This window comes from Hesperophylax consimilis, chromosome 10 (genome assembly GCF_061612785.1).
Source record: "Hesperophylax consimilis isolate HC1 chromosome 10, BYU_Hcon_1.0, whole genome shotgun sequence".
In the NCBI taxonomy this organism is placed as follows: domain Eukaryota; kingdom Metazoa; phylum Arthropoda; class Insecta; order Trichoptera; family Limnephilidae; genus Hesperophylax; species Hesperophylax consimilis.
Window position 1 is genome coordinate 1,065,648 of NC_142845.1, and position 24,060 is coordinate 1,089,707.

At 36.7% G+C, this 24,060-nt stretch overlaps 1 protein-coding gene across 2 annotated transcripts; it reads right to left on the minus strand.

The window, feature by feature from the left end:
• Positions 1-1,431: 1,431 nt before the first annotated feature.
• LOC149420144 (putative inorganic phosphate cotransporter) lies at positions 1,432-22,443 on the minus strand. Of its 2 annotated transcripts, none has more exons than XM_089636418.1 (10): positions 22,053-22,443; positions 21,048-21,256; positions 18,955-19,035; positions 18,382-18,625; positions 17,696-17,910; positions 6,439-6,600; positions 5,810-5,942; positions 5,276-5,517; positions 3,106-4,819; positions 1,432-2,991 (listed from the first exon to the last, which is right to left on the minus strand). In XM_089636418.1, exons 1-9 carry the CDS (start codon positions 22,144-22,146, stop codon positions 4,634-4,636), a joined length of 1,566 nt encoding a protein of 521 aa, XP_089492544.1. In that variant the 5' UTR covers positions 22,147-22,443; the 3' UTR covers positions 1,432-2,991; positions 3,106-4,633. The 2 variants fall into 2 exon arrangements, with proteins under 2 accessions (XP_089492544.1, XP_089492543.1); XM_089636417.1 differs by having other exon boundaries at positions 6,439-6,603.
• Between the last annotated feature and the right edge of the window lie 1,617 nt (positions 22,444-24,060).

Sequence of the window (24,060 nt, forward strand, 5' to 3'; positions counted from 1 at the left end):
AGCCGTGCACAAGAATTAGGGATGTGCCTTCGCCTTTTGCGCTTTGATAAAATACTTATAGTATCATTTGGAACTCCGTCGTATTAATAAAGGATAATAAACCAATAATTTTTAAATTTATTCCACTTTAATGGCGTTATTACTAAACGAGTTTTGAACTTTACATAACTCATAAACAACACTTAATATAGGATAAATGGTTGGTAGATCAGTTGTGAAAAATTGGTATGTTTGGAAGTAAAATGTAGGTACAGTGAGCATGTTTGGAATGAAAAATGTATGTGTCATTTTGCTGTCCGATGACATTTTTTTATCTATTAAAATTAAAAATATTTTCTATCGCACGTCACCACCGATCACATATTATCTTTCATACTATCACACATCGCAACGGACCACGTGTTAGGTACGCGCTTGTTTCGTATGTATGGTACTGCTGGAACGAGAAGGAGTGCATATCACGTAATGCGCTAGGTTATACCAAGTGGCGATGTGTGATAGAAAATCATGTTTTTTGTTTTTAATTGAAAAAGTGTCATCGGAAGGCAAAATGATGTCCAAATTTTTACTCCAAATACTCTTAGGAATCGCTGGTAAAAGCTGTGTGTATATAATTTCATTTGTTTTTTTAGTTGTTTTACTTTTCTATTATCTTCTTAAAAGTGAAATGTTATATATTTTCTTAAAATTGAAATGTTATATATTTTCTTAAAGATTTCAATATTTTATTATTAATAGGTACAGAGCGGTTGTGACAACCCTCCAACATTGGTCGAATGTAGCGATTCTCAAGTGTGCGCATCGTTGTTACTGGGAAGTAAATTATGAACATTTATAAAAGTGTCTTAACTAAATACGTAAACTAAATATTCGACTCTGAAAATAGAAGAAATTTTTTTTGCCGAATTTGGACTTCGCAAATTTGTTCATAACGTGGCGAGTAATTTGCGCTCCCATGTAAAAATGTCTATTCATTCAAAAGCAGATTTTACTTTTAAGAACTAAATGGTGATATTATAAGGCGAGATGCCTATATACTATCAGATTGATTTATTGACGAATCACAGTCAGCTTTACCCTCTTCGTTCTTCAACAGTTGATTTTACCCCTCACCCTTAATTTCTAGTCTATTAATATTCATATGTCTGTGGGGATTGTATGCCCAACAATTTTATTTCCCTAGATATCAGAATAGATTTGTTTTGTGCGGGGTATTGCTCAATCAGGAAAAACTTATTCCCCACAATATTTTACCGACGAGTCAATTTGACGAGTTACAGCTCGATCGGATGTCGGGAAGTGGGTTAATTTCCACTTCCAAGGTTTGCATTAATTCGTTCACAAAAACAATTGAAATTCAAAAAGATGTGTCTATTTAAAAAGAGGTAGAAATTGTAATCTTTGGTACCAAATAAAAAACGAAAATCCATATTATTATAATTTTTAATCATATTTAGTCATATTGTATCACATTGTTGAATGTTACAATACATAACATTACATCCATTCATAATTAAAGTATTCATATTAAAAAAATATACTTCATTCCTTCTATATATCTATTAAGTGGGAATGTTTGTAGAGGAGAATCTTGTCTGAGAATATTTTAGATCTTGAGGCTGAGAAGTCCTATTATGTATTTACTATGATATGATACTTGTACATTTAATTTGCATTGTATGCAATACATATCAAGACAAACGAAGTAGTGGGTTCACATTACATTTCCTTCTTATTACATATTATATCCACCAGAGTCGCTTAGCTTGGGACTGTTTAAAACTCCATTATATTTGAATGGTCGCTGTGAAATACTAATTTTCCCGAATGATAAAACCCGTTACAGCTTTTGATCAAATTGTGATTGGCTGTCATGTTGTTATGCTTGTCAGCTGATCACAATTTGATTGAAAGCTAAAACAGGCAGAGAATCAGAGGCCAAATGTCAAACTTCAAAATGGTGCTGATCGTCGACTTGATGGAGTTAGAAATAACCCAACCTTACAGTTACTATGTCTTTCTTCATGCGATATTCTTGTAGTTATTTGAAAGGTCAATAAAGTGTGTACAAATCATAACAAAACAAAACATTGTTAAGAATGTTCACTTTTGAGTTTATTATAATGTGTTGATCTTTCAAATAGCTACAAGAATATCATACGAAGATCCCAGGGCTTAGTGGTAATTAATAACAATGGTAAACTTGTTTTTCCAATTAACAAGTTTAAAAAAAGTTTATAAACAATTATTTCTTGTAGTAATTAAGTTGAAACAAAGTTGAAGTGATATTGGACAAGTTTATCATAACAATTATTTAAATAATTTGGATAGTGCCAATAGATCTTCTCACAGAAACTCTAATCTACGACCAATTGCACCTAAATAAGGAATAATTATCCTACTTACTTAATGTCAACAAGCTCCGGAATAATAACAAGGTAGTATCACATAGAATGTCATTTTAAAAAACAGTAAGGCCGTTAATTTACTCTCAATTTACAGTGAAACTCTCGTATAAGGTTTTCCAAGGAACTAATAATTATATATGTCGTTTCACTGTGAATACAAAGAGATAACATAAAATTACACTTTCCAATCTTCAGATGGCTTTATAAACATTCATTTTTTTGTATATTCTTTTCAAAAAAAAAATATTTTACATTTTTTTTCCTTATTTGTTAAACCTAGGCTTTGAAAACTTTTTTTAATTGAGAATAATATATTATGATACATGGTTTTAATAATTTTTAAAATTGTTTACATATTTCAGATACAATTGTTTTTTTTTTTAAATTAAGTTTTTATTTGTCGACTTGATTTTCGAATTTCAATAATTTTCGTAGTTGTAGAGTGGAAAATAAAATGCATTTTTTTCCTTGCTCCACACAGGAGGTCCTGAGGAAAAAATCCCTTATGTTTTTCTTGCCCTGACGCGAGTAGGCGGTATAAAGGGGACACTTTCTTTTGAATCACAAACCATGTTACACAAACCTAGCGTAGCCGCTAAACTAATTGAAAACTGGGATGTTTTTCTTGCCCTGACGCGAGCAGGCGGTATTAAAGGGGACACTTTCTTTTGAATCACAAATCACGTGTTACACAAACCTAGCGTAGCCGCTAAACTAATTGAAAACTGGGATGTTTTTCTTGCCCTGACGCGAGCAGGCGGTATTAAAGGGACACTTTCTTTTGAATCACAAACCATGTTACACAAAGGCCTATGTCATTTTTGGGGATGCTGTGTGGGGGGTCTTTTTAGGGAAAGGAAGGAGAGGAAGTAAGGTATGAAGGATGGGTAAATATGTCCAGGAGCGACAGACGTATGAATCCTTCCTTCCCACTGCAGTGCGAGGCGACGGGTCGAGAAAGTCCAGCTGGAGAGGTCAAAAGGTCTCCCTCAACCAGTCTTTCCCGATACGACCCGCCACGCAGTAGTTGGGTAGACGCATCCGCCACCAAAACAATATTGATATTTATTTATATTTCTGGTTCATTGATTAACCATTTTACCGGGTCAAGTTAATATTTCCACTTACCTAATCCATAATAATACATGAAAATTGCTTTAAATTAATGCATCCACCATAAAAAACACAAAACACTTTTATTTTATGCAGGCGGCCTTTTTTTATCTTTGGGATTGTGATTTCACTCACATAATACAAATTATATAAGACCTACCCTTCTTTTAAATAAAAGATTATAAATAACTTTATTTACATATTTAATTCACTATAATTGCGGAATGATGTTAAATAAGTGAAATACTGATACCTACAATGAAACCCTCTTATAAGGTTTTTCAAGGGTCTGAAAAAACTTATATAGAGACCTTATAGTATATGAGGGTTTTACTGAGATTGTTATATGAATATCATAGTAAAAAAAAAAGCTTGATAAGCAAATCAAGTTGAAAAATTATTATTATATTATTTTCTTTAAAGAGCCAAGTAAATACATAATTTCACAAGCAAACATTTAAAAAAAAATAAAAATACATTACACCATAGACAAAAATTGGAATTCTATTATGAATATATATACACAAATGATAGTCAAACAGTCTGGTTTTGAATATGTAGTAAGTATCTATGGAGAGTTCTGCGGTAGATCTGCAAAGTAATCTATGCAGGTGGCCAAAATAGGAACTAATGAAAAAAAAAACAATATTTTCAATTCATCTTTATATCTTGTATACAAAACATTAACAGCAATGAAGCTCCGCTCGCATAGATAAGTTTGTAAATATAAAGCAGGTTAAATATTATCAGAATATTTTATGTTAATTGCTTTGGTTGGAAGATTTTCAAATAATTTGCAGCTGTTTTGAACAAAAAGCCAAATTGTAAGATTAAAGTGAGCAGCAGCTACCAAGTAGACAACATTATAAGTAAGTATTTATTCAAATATGCACGAGATAAATCTAAATCTATCAATGAGATACATCGATTCATTATCAAAATATGTATAAAAATATAAATATTTTATCAATACAGTGAAACTCTCCTGTGATGTTATTCAAGTGACAAAAAAATAAGTAGTTATGTGGGAACCTTATAAGAGGGTTTTACTGTAATTAACCCCATACGGTAAAATTGGCGAGAAGAGGGGTTACGCAGTTGGAGTGTGGGTGCTAGGAGGTGGACCTGATGGACTCCTCCAGCAAGGGAGTGGTGCCCCCGCTCTCGGAAGCTCGTTGCGACTCCTCAATGGACCACTGCTCCTCCTTAGCGCTGGCGAACATGAGATAGAACAGATTGCAACCCAGATTCACGGCGGAAGCCAGGTAGAACACCACTCTCCACTGGCTGAGGGTTTCCTGTAATACAATATTGCACAATGAAACGTTGCTTCCGAGATATAAAATAATTAGAAGTAATCAAGTATCATATATGCAGTGCAGGAACGTGAGATATCCTCAGAAATGAACGAAAACATTTAAAAAAAACCACCCCTATCCCTTGAAGTAGAATTTTGATAATTTTTGATGGAATTTAGCACACTTGACCTTCAAAATAAGAGGAAAATTACTGTCTATGTGTGATTTCTAAAAACTCTTCGTAAAGTCTGGGACTTCAGCTAGAAAGAATTATAAAACAGACAATTTTACATGGCAGGACACATGTAAGGATGGAAGATTGCTGAACTCCAAGTAGGCTTCTTCATAATAACCATGCAGGAAAGAATGGTGGATGGGGTGAAGACAATCACATCCTCGAGAACAAGAAGCTAGAGGAATACAGCGTGAGACTGAGTAATGAGTGGATTAACTGACCTGCCCTTGTATAATGACTCCAATGGCATAGGGAGCCAGGAAGCCGCACAGGTTGGCCGCTGCATTGGTGATGCCGTACATAGTTCCCGCGTACTGCGGAGAGAGAGTCATGTGGTTCATCTGGTTTCCTGCATAGACGGCTCCCCCAAAGGCTCCTGTGAACGCCAGCAGTAGTAGAACAGACAGCTGGTCGCAGCCCACCCAGGCCACTCCCAGCAGGCCCAGGGAAGGGACCACAGACGCTAAACAAAGAGGAAACTAATTATTCTGCATTCAAAATTTGAACATGACTCGAGCTATTACACAATATAAAATATATATAATGTCTGCACTAATGTATATATTAGTGCAGACCTGGGTAAAATCACGGATATAAAAAAATCCCGATAAAATGCTTGGAAGCAACTATATTGACCACTATACGACCACAAATGAACAAACATAAGAACGGCAGTATAATTATGTATTTTTGAATGTTACGTAAACACATCCGAAATGATATTGTTTAATAATACATGTATGTTCAGGACTTGCCTATTGTGTTCCACAGTTTGTAGGAATTGACCTGGGATATGTAGTCCTTGAACACAAGCCAATCTGCAAATATACTGATCACTATTCCCGCCAGCCAAGAAGTCAGGTAAGGCATGGCACTCAACAGAGCATTCTGAAAGTGAACAAATTCTAAATTAAATCCTAACTAAGATATTCTGCAAAAGTCGGCCTCCGTTGTCGAGGAGTTAAAGTTCTCTAATCCCGGCGTGCACAAGTAAATTTTATTTGATTAATTAAAATTATATGTAGTATATTTGCGGCACGTTCCAGAGTGGAAGATACTCTCAGTATCGCCCTGGTGCAAGACCACCATTCAGAATTGAAACGTTGCTTGAAATGGCTTTGGCCGTGTTTGGTGACTAGATCTGAATAGCCAGGTACTACCCACCTTCCTCCTCCCCATCTCCTTCCCCTCCCCACTTCCCCCAGCCTCACAACATATCCCAATTAGGGATGCCATAGTCTCACTAGCTCCAGATGGGTGGGAGCAGTGGAGACTCTTCAATTCAATTCAGTCTTCAAGGGACCGAAAAACCTTTTATTTGCGAACCTTGTGTATGTTTCACTGTTTTAAGGATTGTGACAGATTGATCAGAAAGGTTACTCACCCGCTCTAAGTTCATGTGCAGGATATTGTTCATATAGGAGGGGAGCTCCGTGAGCTGCGTGTAGAACTGCCAGGACATGCCGCACTGGGTGATGAGGATTGCCCACAGCGGCACGCAGCGGGCAAAATGACCCCACGGAATCGGCCCATGCTTTCTCTCCGCCTGCTGGGGGGATAAACAAACAATATATTCAGGTGCAAGATTGGTTGCTGTCACCTTCAATAACTATACAGGGTGTCCGTAAAGTGCACTAACTTCGGGAGGTGATTCTACATGATGGTAGGAGTAAAAAAGATAAATAACTTTTTCCGTAATTCCACCTTTTTTTCCCATATAAAAGTCCTTGGTGAAGACAAACTTACCCGAAAAATTCACTGTGAGCTTGCCGAGAACGAGGTGGCAACGTTGTGATCGCCCCGTATCCATTGAAACCGCAAGTAAACAATAACATTAGGCTGAGTGTTGGAAGTTTACAACTATACTACAATTCGTATGTTTTAAACTAAATTCAAAAGAGAACTGTACTAAAATTAACAAAATGTAGTAACACTTGGAATGATAAAATTATTTAACTATGCCACTACTTTTGACTAATTTAACGAATTTTCAAATTGTCCACTTTCCTTTTGTATTTACATCATGTAGCCCGTAAACCCAATGAATGACTGCCCATTCTTCATGGGCGAAGTCACAGCAATTAAAATTACTCACAAATAAACACAATGTTAAAAGTAAGTCTTTAGAAAAAACACGCACTTAATAAAGATGTTCTTTCAAGTAAGTCTTAATGAATGCACACTAAGATAAAGACATACTACACTAACATGTTTTGATTAATCTTGTTTTTAAAGTTAAACACTTCTAGATACATCAAATGATGTAGATTCACCAGTTTTCCGCCTGTACACAAATACTAACATTAGAAGTGTCATTACATTACGCGTATTTCTTGTATTTTTGAACGAGTTCAATATTAAATTCATAGTTTAATTTTTATCTAAAAAAAACATGTTGAAAATTGCTACAAAATATGACAGTAAACTACACTCCAAATACAGGCTTACTGCTGATGGCTCTGTTGTAACCTTCCCTCTTTTTCATGGCTGTAGACATGAAACATAAATAGATAATACAACAGAGCTCTCAGCAGCAGGAGCTTATTTCGCACATTTACTTATAGCACATTTACACAACACATCTGTCTGTACAAGATCGCTAATACCTTGTACCCCCGATATCAAATACCTTGTCTCCCGCCTTCCCTCTCACTCACTCTCGTACGAGTTCAGTGCATTCGCCATTCTCTTCAAGATCACATCTTACCGCTAAACTAGCAAATTCGCCCACGGCCTTTCCGCAAAATAAACTATCTCCTAATAACTTCACCGCCCGCTTTGAGTGTCGCGCGTCATCTACCTGCAGAGAATTTGCTCCAAAATATGTGGTGAGTATTTATAACACATTTTCTGATTTGTGCAATGGTCCTTCTATTAAATACACAATTACACCATTTACAGATCATACTGTGTTACTGTTTGCAATATAAAGATAAAATGTCAGTGTTATTAGTGCATCATGTCAAACATGACGTACTCCCGCCCGGTCGTCAATGGAGATAAGGAGGAATGAAATGCATTATGCAAAAGTAATAATAATTAACTAACACATGGTGGAATGTTATGACCTCAAATCTCCATATCTATGTCACACATTTAAAAAATATGTACGTATAATTAATTAATGTCCACAATATTATATTATTATTATTTTAAAAGAACAGGGTGATTGAAATAAAACCTGTGCTTCTGGGGAGTCATTTTTGAAAAACACTTACAAAAATCACAGTTAATAATTACAATTTTGAGAACGAAAAAAATAATTCTGTTAAAATATTATATTATAACTAACTGACGTGTACCCGTCGTTGCTCAACTTTACTCTACTTTCTATAAATATAATATTCATGTCCGGAAGAAATTCTCTAAATGATAGTGAAAACTCAATCAAAATCCATTGAGTAGTAGAGAAGAACTAAGAGCACAAACAGACAGACTATAGGTGGGTACTTTACCACTTCTCTGAATTCTTCACAAAATCAGTTCCAATTCCGAGTCATATTAGATTTATAGTTTTTACCGAGTTAACATTGTGCCACTTCAGATTCTAGTCTTACGTATGTTTACTGTTAAATGGTTGTTTCAAAGCTTTACAGTTTGTAGCAGTTCAATGTTGCCTGCTACGTTTTCACTATTATTTTGTGACTTATACACACTGGCGCCTTCGAGAAGAGAGCTGGAGACTGACGACACGACGGGACAAATTTAGTAGCATTCGGGCAGCCTTCTGGGAACCACGCCATTCGGGAGAGGACACGAGCGAGCGCTCCAGACGACATTCTAACGACATTAATCACGACATTTTATCGGTAAGAAATGACGCAGTAGTTTTGTTAAACGTTTTGGCTGGTCATCGTTTTGCTCCCGTCTAAATTTAATAACATGTAATGTGTTGTTGGGCGCCCTCTTCTAGTTAAACAGGTCAGAACATTATGTTTCACACTTTGTCACACCTATTTAATTTGCTACCTATTTTAATTAATATCCGAGCGCTCAGAACTTCATTCTGACGCTAACGCCTTGGGATGTAACATTTTATTTGTTATTTTAGATGTATCTTGCTCTTGCACTTCACGTTGTTAAAATAAATGCTTGTTGAAATTCTTAATTCTTTCATTATTGCAAACGTAACAACCCGTTGTTGGTTCCCTTTCAGATTGTTGCAATGGCGACCCTCGTGGTTATAGCCGTTTTTAAATTTACAATAGTTGCAAACTAATTAAACTATTAATTGTTGCAACAGTGGTTTTATCTTCTGCTACAAGTTCATGATGCATATGCTGAGAGTTTAACAAAAATTGATCGACACTACAGCTCACCTTTTTGCTACTTTAGAAAACAAATTTATGCTTTATCAAAACAAACCAAATTTATGAATTAGTTATACTCTTTGGGTATACAAGAATTATATTTAAAAATTACGTTAAAAAAGTAGCACGATAATTTATAAAAAAATATTAAACATACAAATTTCTGTTTTCATTGCATGGGTGTATACTCAAAGTGATTGCGTATTCCTGGGTAATGTGTAAAATTATTCAAGTTCAATGAACTTTTAGGACGGGTTGTTTTGGAGAATTTTAACAATTCTTCAAATTTCAAAGTTAATTTTCAAGTTCTGTGAAAGAAGTTTTCAAGGTCTGTTATTATTTCAGTTCTTTCAATCAACTAGCCTATAATAATATAAAAAAAAAAACTAAATAGGACTTTCACAGAACCTGAAAATGAACATTGAAATTTGATGAATTGTTCGAATTTTGCGAAACAACCCATTTAAATTTTGTAAATTAGAACTAAATCACATCAGACCAGCGATTAAGTAGGTACCAAAATTATGTTATTAATTAATAATTCTTTATTTGAATTGTGTTTTTCTTGTTTAAATGTTTGACAGATGTCTTAAATTTTCAAGTTTACTAACATTCCAAAGATAAATTTCTTCTTCTGGAAGGGAATGATCCTGAGGCAAATATTTTCAGTTTCACAAATCCTATAATTACAGTATCCCATGTTTGATAAACTTGTCAAGTTCTGCTGCATGCTTAATTTGCAAAAAATATATAAATAGCAATTGGTTTCTATTTATGTTAAGAGATGCGTTGAAGTTACATTTTTTCTCAAACAAAGTTAAGTTTGTAGGTTAGGAAATTTTATTTTTTTATTTTATAAATTTTAAAAGATAACAATTTTGTAACAAATTCAAATATGTATAAATTATTAAAATAACCGGTAAATATTTACCTACGACTACCGTTTTTTACACGCATTTAAAAATAAACAATCATTTGATTCATCTTAATGACAATAAACAACAACTTTTTGCATTTATGATTTTGAAAAATATTGATATTTAATATTATTTACGAGAAAATTTATTAATTTTCTCCTATTCCGCCTCACTCTTAATACGCAATATTTCACTTTCAGATAAATGGATTTAGCTTTATTAATTCAAAACATGATTTATTATGTCGGGGGAGACGGAAAAATGCGCACTTTTAATTTTAATTTCGTTTATTAAGTCACTTACGCGATATGTCAATTAGTATGCGGCGCCGCCGAAAGCGACTATATTCATATCAAGAGTTGGATTATATTCATAATATCGTATCATACCTACAAAATATTTCATAGACACTGCTGCCAACCAAAAAAAAATTAGTATTGCCATATAAAATAAATAATATCATCGTGTATAATTAATCCATATTAATATGTAAGTCAATGTATTATTTATAACAAATAATCAACATATAATTAAATTAAATAACCCGAATAACAAACAAATAGAATAAAATGTGATTAAACGTATTCCGTTTAGGTAGTTTAGGTTCGGTTAGGTTAGAACATGGAAAATAGGTATTAGAATTAAATCACAAACAAGTCTATACAAACCTAGCGTAGCCCACATACTATTTGAAAACTGGGATGTAACTCTAAAGGGGACGCGAGCAGGCGTTATTAAAGGGGCATTTTTTGCTATAGAAAATCACAGTTAGATTAGGTTAGGTTATATATATTCATTTAATATTTTCAAGATTTTATTTTCTTTAACTGAATTAGTTCGTAGGTAGGTACTGTACCTAACCCGCGCACTGGCTAGGTAAATAACTAGTTGTATCAGGAATACAATGTCACATTATTTTGTTTCTTTGAAATCTCGTGTGACATCAGAGCATTCTGGTCGCTTGCGGGCTCAATAGGTCGAAATTTTTGCAAACCCAGTTTGCCACCTCTTACCAGACCTGACGGCTCACTAGCAAACACCGCCACCGAAAAGGCAAACCTTTTAGGGAAAATGTTTGCGGAAAACTCGACCCTCGACGACGGGGGTGCTGTTCCGCCGTCGGTTCCTCACTGCGGCTTCTATATGAAAAAGCTGAGGATCCGGCATCGGGATGTACTCCACGTCATACGGGGGCTCGATGTTAACAAAGCTAGTGGACCTGATGGAATACCTGCCCTGGTATTGCAGAGGTGTGCTGCGGAAATAGTTCCAGTTTTGACAAAGCTCTTCAAAATGTCCCTGAAGTGTGGCACTGTGCCCTCTGGTTGGAAAAAAGCGGTAATTCACCCTATTCCCAAGAAAGGTGACCGCTCCAACCCGGCCAACTACCGCCCCATAGCGATCACATCAGTTCTGTCCAAAGTGATGGAACGTGTGATCAACGACAAACTGCTCACATACCTCGAGAAGAACAAAATTATCAACGACCGTCAATACGGATTCCGGCGGAACCGCTCGTGCGGTGATCTTCTCGCGTATGTGACGCATGTTTGGGGGCGGTGCCTGGAACGTCACGGTGAGACCCAAACGGTCGCACTAGACATATCCAAGGCCTTTGACCGGGTCTGGCACCGAGGACTTGTCAACAAATTGCATTCTTACGGACTTCCCGCATCCCTGTGTACGTGGATTGCTGACTTTTTAAGGGATAGGTCGATTCAGGCGGTTGCTGACGGTTTCACCTCTTCCTCGCACTCCATAAATGCTGGCGTCCCACAGGGATCGGTTCTGTCTCCGACTTTGTTTTTGTTGCACATCAATGACCTTTTGACATGTGCACCGATTCATTGTTACGCGGATGACAGTACAGTTCATGATAGCTTTTTGTTTGACAAGCCCCCAAAGGGCACACAAACTCCAACGGCTCGGAGGGCTTTGAAGCAGAGAATGGACGGTTATCTCGAGAGTATTTCCTCCTGGGGTAAAAATAATCTCGTCGAATTTAATGTTTCAAAGACCCAATCCTGTCTGATTACGTCTAAAAGGGATCCAAATGATAATCTAGTCTCATTCAACGGAAGCAATCTTCCGAACAGGCCTTCCATTGATATGCTTGGTGTAACTATAAGTGACCAGCTCAGGTACGGGGGCTCCATCGAAGCTAGAGTAAAGTTGGCCTCTCAGAAGCTGGGCGTACTGTACAGGGCCCGCAGATACTTTAATAGTACACAACTGCTCACCCTGTACAAATCGCAAGTGCGCCCTACTGTCGAATTTGGCAGCCATCTCTGGTCTGGAGCCCCAAAATACCTGAAAAAAACCCTTGACTCTGTGCAGAAACGGGCGGTCCGTTTGATAGATTCCCCAATCTTAACAAACGGACTGCAATCTTTAGAGCACAGGCGTCAGGTAGGTATGCTGTCCTTGTTCTATCGGTATTACAATGGAAGATGCTCTGAGGAACTAGCGTCATTGATCCCTTCGGCACCGGTGCGTAGTCGGGATACACGCCAAACGCGCGCCCAACATTTGTACACAGTTGACACTTGTCACATGAGAACGGGTCGCTTCTATGATTCGTTCTTAAGTTCAACAGCTCGGCTGTGGAACGAACTGCCGGCCTCTGTGTTTCCTCCCTCCTACAACATGGGACTCTTCAAGACCCATGTTCACTCCTTCCTCTCCACAAAAAGACCCCCCACACAGCATCCCCAAAGATGACATAGGCCCTGAGGGAAATTATTTTCTTCAGGGCCTCCTGTGTGGAGTAAATATAAAAAAAAAAAAAAATATCGCGTAAGTGACTTAATAAACGAAATTAAAATTAAAAGTGCGTATTTTTCCGTCTCCCCCGACATAATAAATCATTTTTTGAATTAATAAAGCTAAATCCATTTATTTTAAAGTGAAATATTGCGTATTTACCGTGAAGCGGAATTCGTAACCTTTACCGAAAATTTTCCATACGACACACCATTTTGACACACCGAGTTCTCGCATACTTCGCGTTTGTTATTACGTAGTGTACGGCACTGCCAACATAACAATTAAAAAACACAATCGGATAGTTTTTAAAATTTATATGGCAAAACGGTTTTTTATATCATAGGCAATGAAAAACATTTTTTTAAATGATGTGTTAATTTATTTATACATAAAAAATATTGTAAATAAAAAACCCGTTATTTATTAAAATTAACGTATTAAGGGAAGGTTTTTTGGTAAAGGTTACGAATTCCGCTTCACGGTAAATATGGAATGTTTACTTTGAATTAATACTTGAATTTAGTTATATTGTTACTAAAAGTTACTATAAATGTTGGGGAACCTTTAACCTTTTGAATGCCAGTAGGTAGAAGTGTAGATGTGCACAGCAGGCCGTGAATTTTTAATCGAAATAAATCATTTTTAAATCTTATTTTTATAAATTAACAACATTACACCTTGAAAGGATATTTAAATGACTTACCAAATTTATTCAATATTCAAGAAAAAAAAAAAAAAAAAAAAAAAAAAAAAAAAAAACGGGACATTATGTATGATACAGAGGCTCAAAGAAGAGCGAGTAAACTCGCTATTTTTCTATGGCTGGCCTGCTGGGCACGGCCAAGAATGCGAGTAAACTCGCTCTTGGCACAGAAGCGGTTAATAACGCCTGCTCGCGTCCCCTTTAGAGTTATATCCCAGTTTTCAAGTAGTTTGTGGGCTACGCTAGGTTTGTATAGACTGGTTTGTGATTTAATTCTACCTAATCCAACCTAACCTAACCTAACCTATAATAATCCAACCTAAACTATCCTATAATAACCCAACCTAAACTATCCTATAATAACCCAACCTAACCTAACCTAACCTATCCTAATCTAACGTATATATTAATCCAACCTAACCTAACCTAACCTATCCTAATCTAATATATAATAATCCACCCTAACCTATCCTAATCTAACATATAATAATCCAACCTAACCTAACCTAACCTATCCTAATCTAACATATAATAATCCAACCTAACCTAACCTATCCTAATCTAACCTATAATAATCCAACCTAACCTATCCTAATCTAACATATAATAATCCAACATAACCTAATCTAACCTGTAATAATAATAATAAATTTTGTGAATGTTTACTTAAACCCCTTACATGAATTGTTGTATTAGTGATTTATGTTGAAATCAAGTGTTGTTTTTTAAACGGCTTCATGCTTTTAAACGAGTCACGCTCCGCGCTAAATGCGTTCCGATTTTGGCGAGCGTCACTCGGGCTCAAATGACATTGTAGGTATCCTCCAGATGCGGCAAAATATCTCATCAGCCACAAGAATGAAACCGATGTCAGAATTTAGATAAAAATTCCCTGTTTACGAATATATCGTTCGGCCAAAATTATATTAAGGAGAACCTTGTGGTCTACGCGGGTAATTTAAAAATGTCGCTAGAAGAAAGGTATTTTTCGCTTGAATAATCGCGTAGACCACAAGGTTCTCCTCGGCCGAACGACATATTCGTAAACAAGGAATTTTTATCTAAATTCTGACATTGATTTCATTCGTGTGGCCGATGAGATATTTTGCCGCAACTTAGGATACCTACAATGTCATTTGTTAGGTACTTCTCCCCACACAAAAGTTGGCTGAACGATTTTTTTTTTTCATAACAAATTTGCAATCAACTTTTGCCGTTAGTTTTGGTAATGTGGCACGTCGGATATTTTCATCCCAAAAATGACACCGGAAGTCGTCGCTTTCCAGGACTCCTCCCGGGCCGAAATCTGGATGAATGCGTTTTTTTAACTAATCTTATTTGGGGTTAAAGCCCAGTACTAATTTGGTTCATGTGGCCTATGGGATGGGATTTTTACGGTCATCGCTTGGACTAATACTAGGACGTGCCCTATGACCGTCTCGTAGTCCGCTGGACGAAAGTTTAGTTATAACAGCAATTTTTATTTTTAAGGTACGTACATTCATATATTCTTTTATTTATTGTTAATGTTGGCGAATCTGCTACAATAGAAGCTCCGGTTCCATCTACGTCAAACGTGCCTAAAATTAGCTACCTGTGTCCATCCAAGGCCCGAAGGATGACCAAACACCGTTGCACCAGATGTACAAAGGCTATTTGTGGTCCACATAATGTTGACATGTGTGGTCACTGTGTAGACTGATATTAATTTGTTAATTATAAACAGTGGCGGTTTTCTCTAAAGTGCGTTTGTGCGGCGAACCCCCATTAAAAAGATGAGATAATAAAACATCCTTGTTTTATAATAATATAAGCACATTATAGATAGCACGCTATTAAAATTTCGCCTTCAAAACCCGCGCCACCGAAAAATACGATACCCATTCCTAATTTGTGCGAGTTGAAATCCGCGCCAAACTCTTCATACAAAATAATCTTAGCCGGTACAGACCCTATGACGGTGATATATACAAAATTTGGTCTTTCTTTGCAAAAATAAGACAAATTGTGTGCGCCGAACACGCGTTATGATACCACGTGACCTCCGAACATTGACGAATGTAACCGAAGAAACCCGAGAACTTCGCGGCCGACGTTTAACCTTTGAACCATAGGGATGCAAGATAAGTGTTATTTTTTTTATGTTATATTATGGTATTTAACTTTGTAGTCATTTTTGTACATATTTTGTTTTCTTGTTTCTGCATTTCTCCAACCGTTTGCTTATGGCATTTGTAAATCTACTACCTATTTTTAAATTTATTTCGTGCCACCTTTATTTGTTTTTTTTATGTTTTAAAATATCTATTATATATTCTACGAAATTATTCTTCTCTAAAAAACAATAATAATTAGCAATATACCTACATTGAGTGCTATAAAAACATTAAACAATTTAATTCCTATAAAACTTTTCTCATTATCTAATAATTGTGTCTAGGTAAAGTGATTTAAAAACAATAATATGTAGGTACCCCTCCCACTAACTTTATTTAAGTTGTGTGACTGCTACCGTATTCGACTATTTGACGAAGGACAACAGTAAGTAAATTTTAATTAGATTTGTTTATCTTCTCTTGAATTTCTGAACCCCCTGTTAAAAAGACCACGAACCGCCACTGATTATAAACCTTACTTTTGTGCCATGTAACAAGTTCCTATCTTAATTAAATATTTTTTATTTATTTATAGTCTTTTATTGCATAGTCCACTCGACGGAAGTGTAGTTACAATGAAACAATGAAAACAGTTTAGTTATCTAGGGTTAAAGAAACCTGATTTTTTTTAAATTCTTTTTATTAAAAAACACTAACATTAAGTGGTTTTAAAGAGCCTTTGCATGCAGTTGAATTCGACTAGTTTACCTATATTTTTTCACGGGTCTTCGCTAGTCTTAAACTAAAATTACATCTTTTTATGACGGGGTAGAAGAAAACAATATGAATTAAGTTTTCATAAATGTTCAAATAATTAAGGTTCTAGCACTCTGTAGATGAAATATGCAAATAGCTACCAGTTTATATTGCATTAAACATATTGCTTCAATAAAGGTTATCTGCCACTGGTGACTAATATAACTGACCTCGCGGAATCTCCACACACTTGTGATGGTATTCTATTGCTGAATACACTTTGACTTTGTTATAAGTACCAACATTTAGGACGGGTTGTTTCGGAGAACTTGAACAATTCTTCAAATTTCAAAGTTAATTTTCAAGTTCTGTGAAAGATATTTTTAAGTTCTGTTTTTATTTCAGTTCTGTCAAGCAACTAGCCTATAATGATATAATAACAGAATTTGAATAGCACTTTCACAGAACCCGTAAATGAACGTTGAAATTTGATGAATTGTTCAAATTCTCCTAAACAACCCGTCCTTAGGAAACCAGTATTTTGAAAGATTGGTATCTTACACTCCCTGAATAAATCAATTGGATTGGTTGGAAGAAATTGTCACCAGCAACAAATTGAGGCGGACGACGAGCGGGCGATTTGATTTTTATACAAAATTATTATTCCGGGATTGATGAAATTTTGTACACTTGACTGTCTACATTAAAAGATAAGAAGTTAAAAAAAAACAATAGAAGTGTACATATATCTTGCCAGAAAATCAACAGCTTGCTTGGAAATGGGATTATCTTATTTATACTGTCTGATTTTCCATTTCATATCATTCGCTGTGCTCATGCTTATCCTTAACATTAATTTCATTCCATTCTGTCAGATATTGTCATAAAACTAATAGTTTACAAACCACCAGATTCTGCTAGAAGCCGTAGTATACATGTAGCCGAAACACATTTCAGTGTTTCACATACAGTTTCAGATAAAGCAACTATAGTAACAAAAATTATGGTTGTTTTAATTAAGAACTGTTATGCGTAGTGAAAGAGTCTGCATCATAAAACCGGGATTAAAAACTTAAATGTCAAGATAACTAACGTGAGGTCCTATGCTCCATGAGATGTAGTCGCGCTCCTTGGGGCAGATGCGCGGGTGTGTCTGCGGCGTGTCGTAGACCAGCAGCAGCCAAGCCACGTACCAAAACAGACTGATGCCGCCAAACAGGTAGAAGCACAGTGGCCAGCCGCCCCCGTACTCCAACGTGCACAGCCATGCCGACACAGGCAGCGAGATTATGGTGCCAAAGTTGGAGCCTAAACAATTTAACAAATGTTTATATAATGACGAGAAATTAATACGTAATTAAAAATATGTATTACAAATAACACTAGAGTGACAATATTAACCTCAAATTCTTTACGTTAACCCTCGGAATGCGGGAGTTTTTTATACAGCCTGCGTATTATGAATTTAATTTCAATCATCAAATAAGAATAATTGAAGGAAATCTCTGTACAAAGTTGTAGGACTTGTACTTGGACATATTTGAGACTTTTATTGGGGCTCGAATTCAAGTCAAGCGCAACTTCTTAAGTAGTTGCCTCATTGCAGAGAATCCTGACCCCACTCCAATTTCCCTGGTGAACAAGGCTTCGCACTCCTCGTAGTCCTGCGCTGCATGGAGAACTGACATAGGTGATATTTGACGATTCCAACGCATCGGTGATCTTTGCCATAAGTTTATTATATAAAGTGATTAAGTTTATATGCAAACATGAAGGTACCTGCATAGACCAGTGCAGCAAACTTGGACCTTTCTTCCGGCGGTATCCAGCGGGCCAGCATGGCGTGCATAGCAGGGAAGGTGACTCCCTCACCAATGCCCTCGAGCACCCGGATGGCGATGAACATGGGATAACTCCAGTAGGCGGCCAAGGGGCTCAGCAGTGTGAACAGGCCGGTGAGCAGCACGCCAACGCCGAACACTCGCTTGCCGCCAAACAGCTCGGCCAGCCGACCGCCGGGTATCTGAACATGTAAATGCAGGTAGACTTTCCTTTAATTTAAGCTCTTAAAACTCTCGATGAGCCGATTGTCGCCACATTGTAACATTGTGGGCAGGTCAAGGTAGTATATTTGTAAATGTGATGTAAAGCTGGATTAAATGAGGGAGGAAAGGCCCAAGTAGCTCCTTCAACATGGGTGTTGTTTTACATGAAGAGTGATTTATTAAAGAGAAACACTGCCAGTATGAACAACGAATGGGTGTTCCGCTTGTACGGTACGATATTTTAATAAAATGTCTATTTAATCATACTACATACAGCAAAAATTTTATTAATTTTAATTTAGCTTACCTGCGTTAATACATATCCATAGAAAAAAGATCCTAAAACAATCCCTTGTTGTTTTTCATCCCAATTAAAGTCACCGTTTCTCTGAAAAAAAAAAAAAAAACATAAAATTATAACACGGATTACCATATAAATATCATATAAGGAAGTAGAGTTGGGTCAATTGATCATTTTACACGACCCGGGTCACTCACAACCTGCTGGCCAACTGATCGGGTCGAGAGTATCTGCTCTTTTATTGTCATACCCGACACCCGAATCCTGTACCCGATCATTCAAAGAGTACTTTTGTTTGACGTAGTAGATAAATGATACCCAATTTTAGATTTCAGTTATGTACCATCTCTATTTGTCTGTTTTATTTTTAGTGAAATACCGCAGAAGAGTCCCAACTGCTCCCAACTGTTTGGAGCCAGTTAGTCTATGGCACCCCCAATTGGGGTATTTTGTGAAGTAATTTCAGTCACACCTGTGATGTACAGGGTGCGCCAGAGAAACTTACTTATTTGAAAGTTTAATAAAAACAAAAGCACTGTAGTTATTGTTGTAATTCTTTTTTTATTTGAAAATGCAATGTATCAAGTTTTTTTTCATACTGTTTTAAAAATTACATCTTTTAAATGGCGACCCTCATCGCGCATACACTGGTTAAGTCGTTTTTTGAAGTTTTCGTCCACTCTTCTCAGCATATCAATCGGAATATTGGCAATAGCATCAGGAATGTTGTTCTTCAGGTGATTTATGGTCCGTGGTCGATCGACATAAACAAGGGATTTCAAATAACCCCATAAAAAAATCACATGGAGTCAAATCCGGAGAGCGCGCCGGCCATGGGAGATCGTCTCGGAGAGAGATGAGGCGGTTGGGGAAATGTTGTCGCAGCAAATTCATGCCCGCTGCTCTCTAGACCACAGCATAATGGCAACTGACGAGAATGGAAAACAAACTTGGGGACGTCCTCCTCCAGATGCGCCCCCTCCCGCCCCTCTACTTGCCCAACTCAACGGTCGGGAATTTTTTCAAATAAGTAAGTTTCTCTGGCGCACCCTGTAGATTGTAGTATTCGACGCAAATACCAAAACGCCACCCGCTATCTTTTATTTCATTCATACGTACATAATCTATGAATGTCTTATCTTTGTCATACATGAACAAGTTTGAATTAAGAATTTATTGGAAAGAGTGTTTCTTACTTGGCACATTTACGAACAAACACGTGACATGCGACATGCGTAAAATTTTTGTATATGGTGGATGTTTGTCACCTTGAAAACAGGTCATTTTTATCCTTTTTAAGCTGTGGTATGATTTGCTGACGTCTGTGTTACCTCCCTCCTACAATACAGGACTCTTCAAGACCAAGGTTTACTCGATCCTTTCTTAGAAAGACTTACCAAACGGCATCCCCAAAGACAACATAGGCTCCAAGGGGATATAATATATATATAATATATATAATAATAATATATATAATATATACATAATATATACAAAATATATATATATATAATATATACAAAAACCCTGAAGAAGTGAGCGTTGCTCATGAAACATGTTGGTAATAAACAATAAAAGTGGTTAAAACGAAGTATTTTATTAATTTTTAATATAATATATATATTTTTTTTTTATTATTAAAAGTATACAATACAGAATATAGTATATTATATAAAGCATTGTACTCCCAGGAGTTAATAAACTCATTGCGGGAATGATACGCATTACATGAAACATATAGTTGTATGTATTAAATGGACATATGATGGGACATACACAACATTATTATTTCAGATAGTCATTAATAAGTTGAAGTTTGAGCATGTTAGTTTGGGTCTTTTTACATTGACTTGCACATTTGATCTCGTTGGGTAGTTGATTATATTTTGTGTGAGCTATGTATTCTAGGGATCTTAGTCCATATTTTGTTGATTTGATTTTTGATATATGAAGTTTGTTGTGATTTCTTGTGTTGTGTTGGTGTACGTCGCAATTGTAATAGAGTGTAGTGTCGGAATGTGCCGTGTAGTGAATGAATGTGTTAATAACCTATTTGTATAAATATAAATTGAAAACGCAAGTAATTGAAAATAAAATACCAAGGGTATTGTGGTGTTGTCTGTTGGGTCCAGCGCCGGGCAGACGTCCAGTGTGGTGTTGGTTATGTTGTTTGCAACCACAGTGGAGTTGACCATGGCCACGATGGCCACTGACAGGTTCACCCGCATCGCGTACACATTGGCGAACCCCAGGAATCCCATGATCCCCAGGACTGTGCGTGCTTTCATACATTGCGCCGTGTCAACCACTAGAACATTCAAATTAAATGTAATAAACTAACCACACACAACTCTCTCCTGGTAAAATATAATCTGTAGGCCACCCCCGAGTGTTTAGCTACGTTTGGTGACTGAGCAGGGGTGTGCCGGTTCTTGGAGTGAATGTCTGAGGAGACTGGTTGAGGGAGACCTTTAGACTTCTCGATTCATCACCTTGCACCACAGAGCAATACGATTGTCACTCCTGGACACACTGAGCCCCAAATTCCACTCCACCCCTCATACCTTTTCCTTCCCAGAACTTCCTCTCCTTAAAAAGACCCTCCACACAGCATCTCCGAATATGATATATGCCCTGAGGGAAATTATTTTCCTCAAGACCTGCTGTGTGGAGATAATGAAAAAAAATGGCCGTTTAATATCGAAAAAATGTGTAAAGAAGAACCTAGGAAAGGTATGAGTGTCTATTAATATTGCTTATTATTGTACATGAAACTGTATATATTTATGCCAAGAAAGAAATAGTGGAACATTGCTTAATATCAGTAGGCAACAATATTACTATCGCAGTATGACTATATCGTTTTAAAGTACCATTTTGGTGTGACTCATAACAATTTATTTACACAAAGAGATTATTAACAAAATAATGTTATCGTTTTTACAGATACCGAATCTTTTATAAGATCACGACAAAATACATAAGACTAGTTATATTTTTTTGTAAATAATAAAATCGGCGTAATTGTATATTATTATTATCATATACGAAGCCAAAGTTTTTTAGGTTAACTGTTTATAATGACATAAATTATAGAGGTCTACCTGTTACTGGTATTAAGTTTTGATCATCGATTGCTTCTTCGTTATCGAGATCAGAATTGTTGACTGATGCGTTCTCTCCCGAGGCAGCAAACATTTTGAATTACGTATAATAAACGTACTCATTTGTCAAATTGACCGAACAGTGTTTACAAAGACATCGCAATAATATGTCAAAAATATAACTATCAACACTTTTTGTGTTATACTTATTTACATTGCGGAAACTGGGAGATGTTAAAGATTAGATAGGTTTTTGAATAAACTGGGTTAAATTGTTTGTAAAGATGACTAAACGGAATGGGAAAAGGAAACAAAGCTTATCTATTACAGTTATCTGAAGTTTGAAGACATTAAATGTGACGTAAACGCAAAGTACACGCCATAGATATATTATGACTATCTGTATTCTACGGAGTCCACACACACTCACGCCTCCCCCTTCTGTCAAACGTCAAATAATCTTCAAATAATATGGTCAAGTCAAACTAATGGCTGTTTTACACGGTACTTTGTTTCATACCAATCCCCAAGTTTCGCTATATACAGGCACTTTTCGAAAAAAGACTCATCGGGCCGCTTGCAAGCTCGTGACGTAGCTCGAAGTCCATTTGGAGTCCGAAAGGGAACGAAGGGATGACCTTCTTCACTTTTCACTAAGTATATAAGTAATGTTATTTTTTGTAAATTTCATCGAATATACAGACGACTTTAAAAAATTAAAGTCGATAAAATGTTATTTTTTAACACTAACAATTGGTATACAGTAGTGAATGGTAGAAGTCGGGGACGCCTTAGGAAGACTTGATGCATTATCTCTAATGATAAACGGAGTAGAATTAAAGTCGATGCAATGTAGTTTTTTAACAGTAATTATGTGGTATACAGTAGAGGTGAGTCGTACTAGCTCGTCTTGATACTTGGAACAACTAGTACAAGTAAGAATAATGACTTATTCCAATTACCTTTACCCTAGTATTTCGCACTTGTACCCAGATAGTTGATTTATGCTTGTACCTACTTACCCACCTAGCGTGCACGTCGCCCGTACCAAATACTGCGACGAGACGTGTGATGGCGCCTGACGGAACAAATATTTGGGAATAGGTGATATGAATTGTGGAAATGGAAATGGAAGGTGTGTGTGTGTGTGTGTGTGTGTGTGAATACTTAATGTAAATACCGCCCAACTGCTCCATGTATCATAACTGAGTCTGGAGTATGGCATCCCCAATTGGGGTATCTTGTAAGGCGGAAGGTGGGGAGGGGAAGTGCCTGGCTATTCAGATCTGATTACCAAACTCGACTAAAGCCTTTTCAAGCATCTTTGGAGGATTGGTTATCATCGCCAGTTTAAATGGATTGTTGGCTAAATGATTCTACTCACCTAAATAAGAAGAGTATTTCCTTGGTATTCAAATACTAGGGAAACACAAGCCAGTCTTAGAGCACTCCAAGATGTCCTTGCGGAAAAGCAGTCTAGAGTGTCAAAGGACCAATAGCTACGGATAAGCGGATACATATCTGAAGTTTTCCGATCAGTATCACAGCTGCTGTTAGAAAGAGAGGCTTTCAAAGCTGATCTGGCAACAGCCAATGCCAACTTAATGGTGGCAAAAGGAGAAACTACCATTGAAAAAGCCGAAAACCAACATATGCTTCAAAAAATCTTGCAGCTGGAGTCGGATCTGGGACCGGTGATGCGCAGAGTAGCTGATGCCACGGAGGCAAGCCTTTCATTTGCGGACATGGTCAAAAATGATCTTCAGAAGACGGCACCACCAATCAACCGCTCAGGACCTAAAGTTGGGACCCCCAAACCAGCTGTATGCATCTTCCCAAAGTTGGACTCTGTAAAAGACAGTGAAGGTACAAAGCAGCTTCTAAAGGACGTGTTGCGACCATCAAATCTTGGGATACGCGTTACGGGTATGAGGAATATCCGAAACAAAGGAGTTGTGATCCATACTGCCACTAAAGAAGATCAAGAAAAATTTTTGAAAACCCCTTG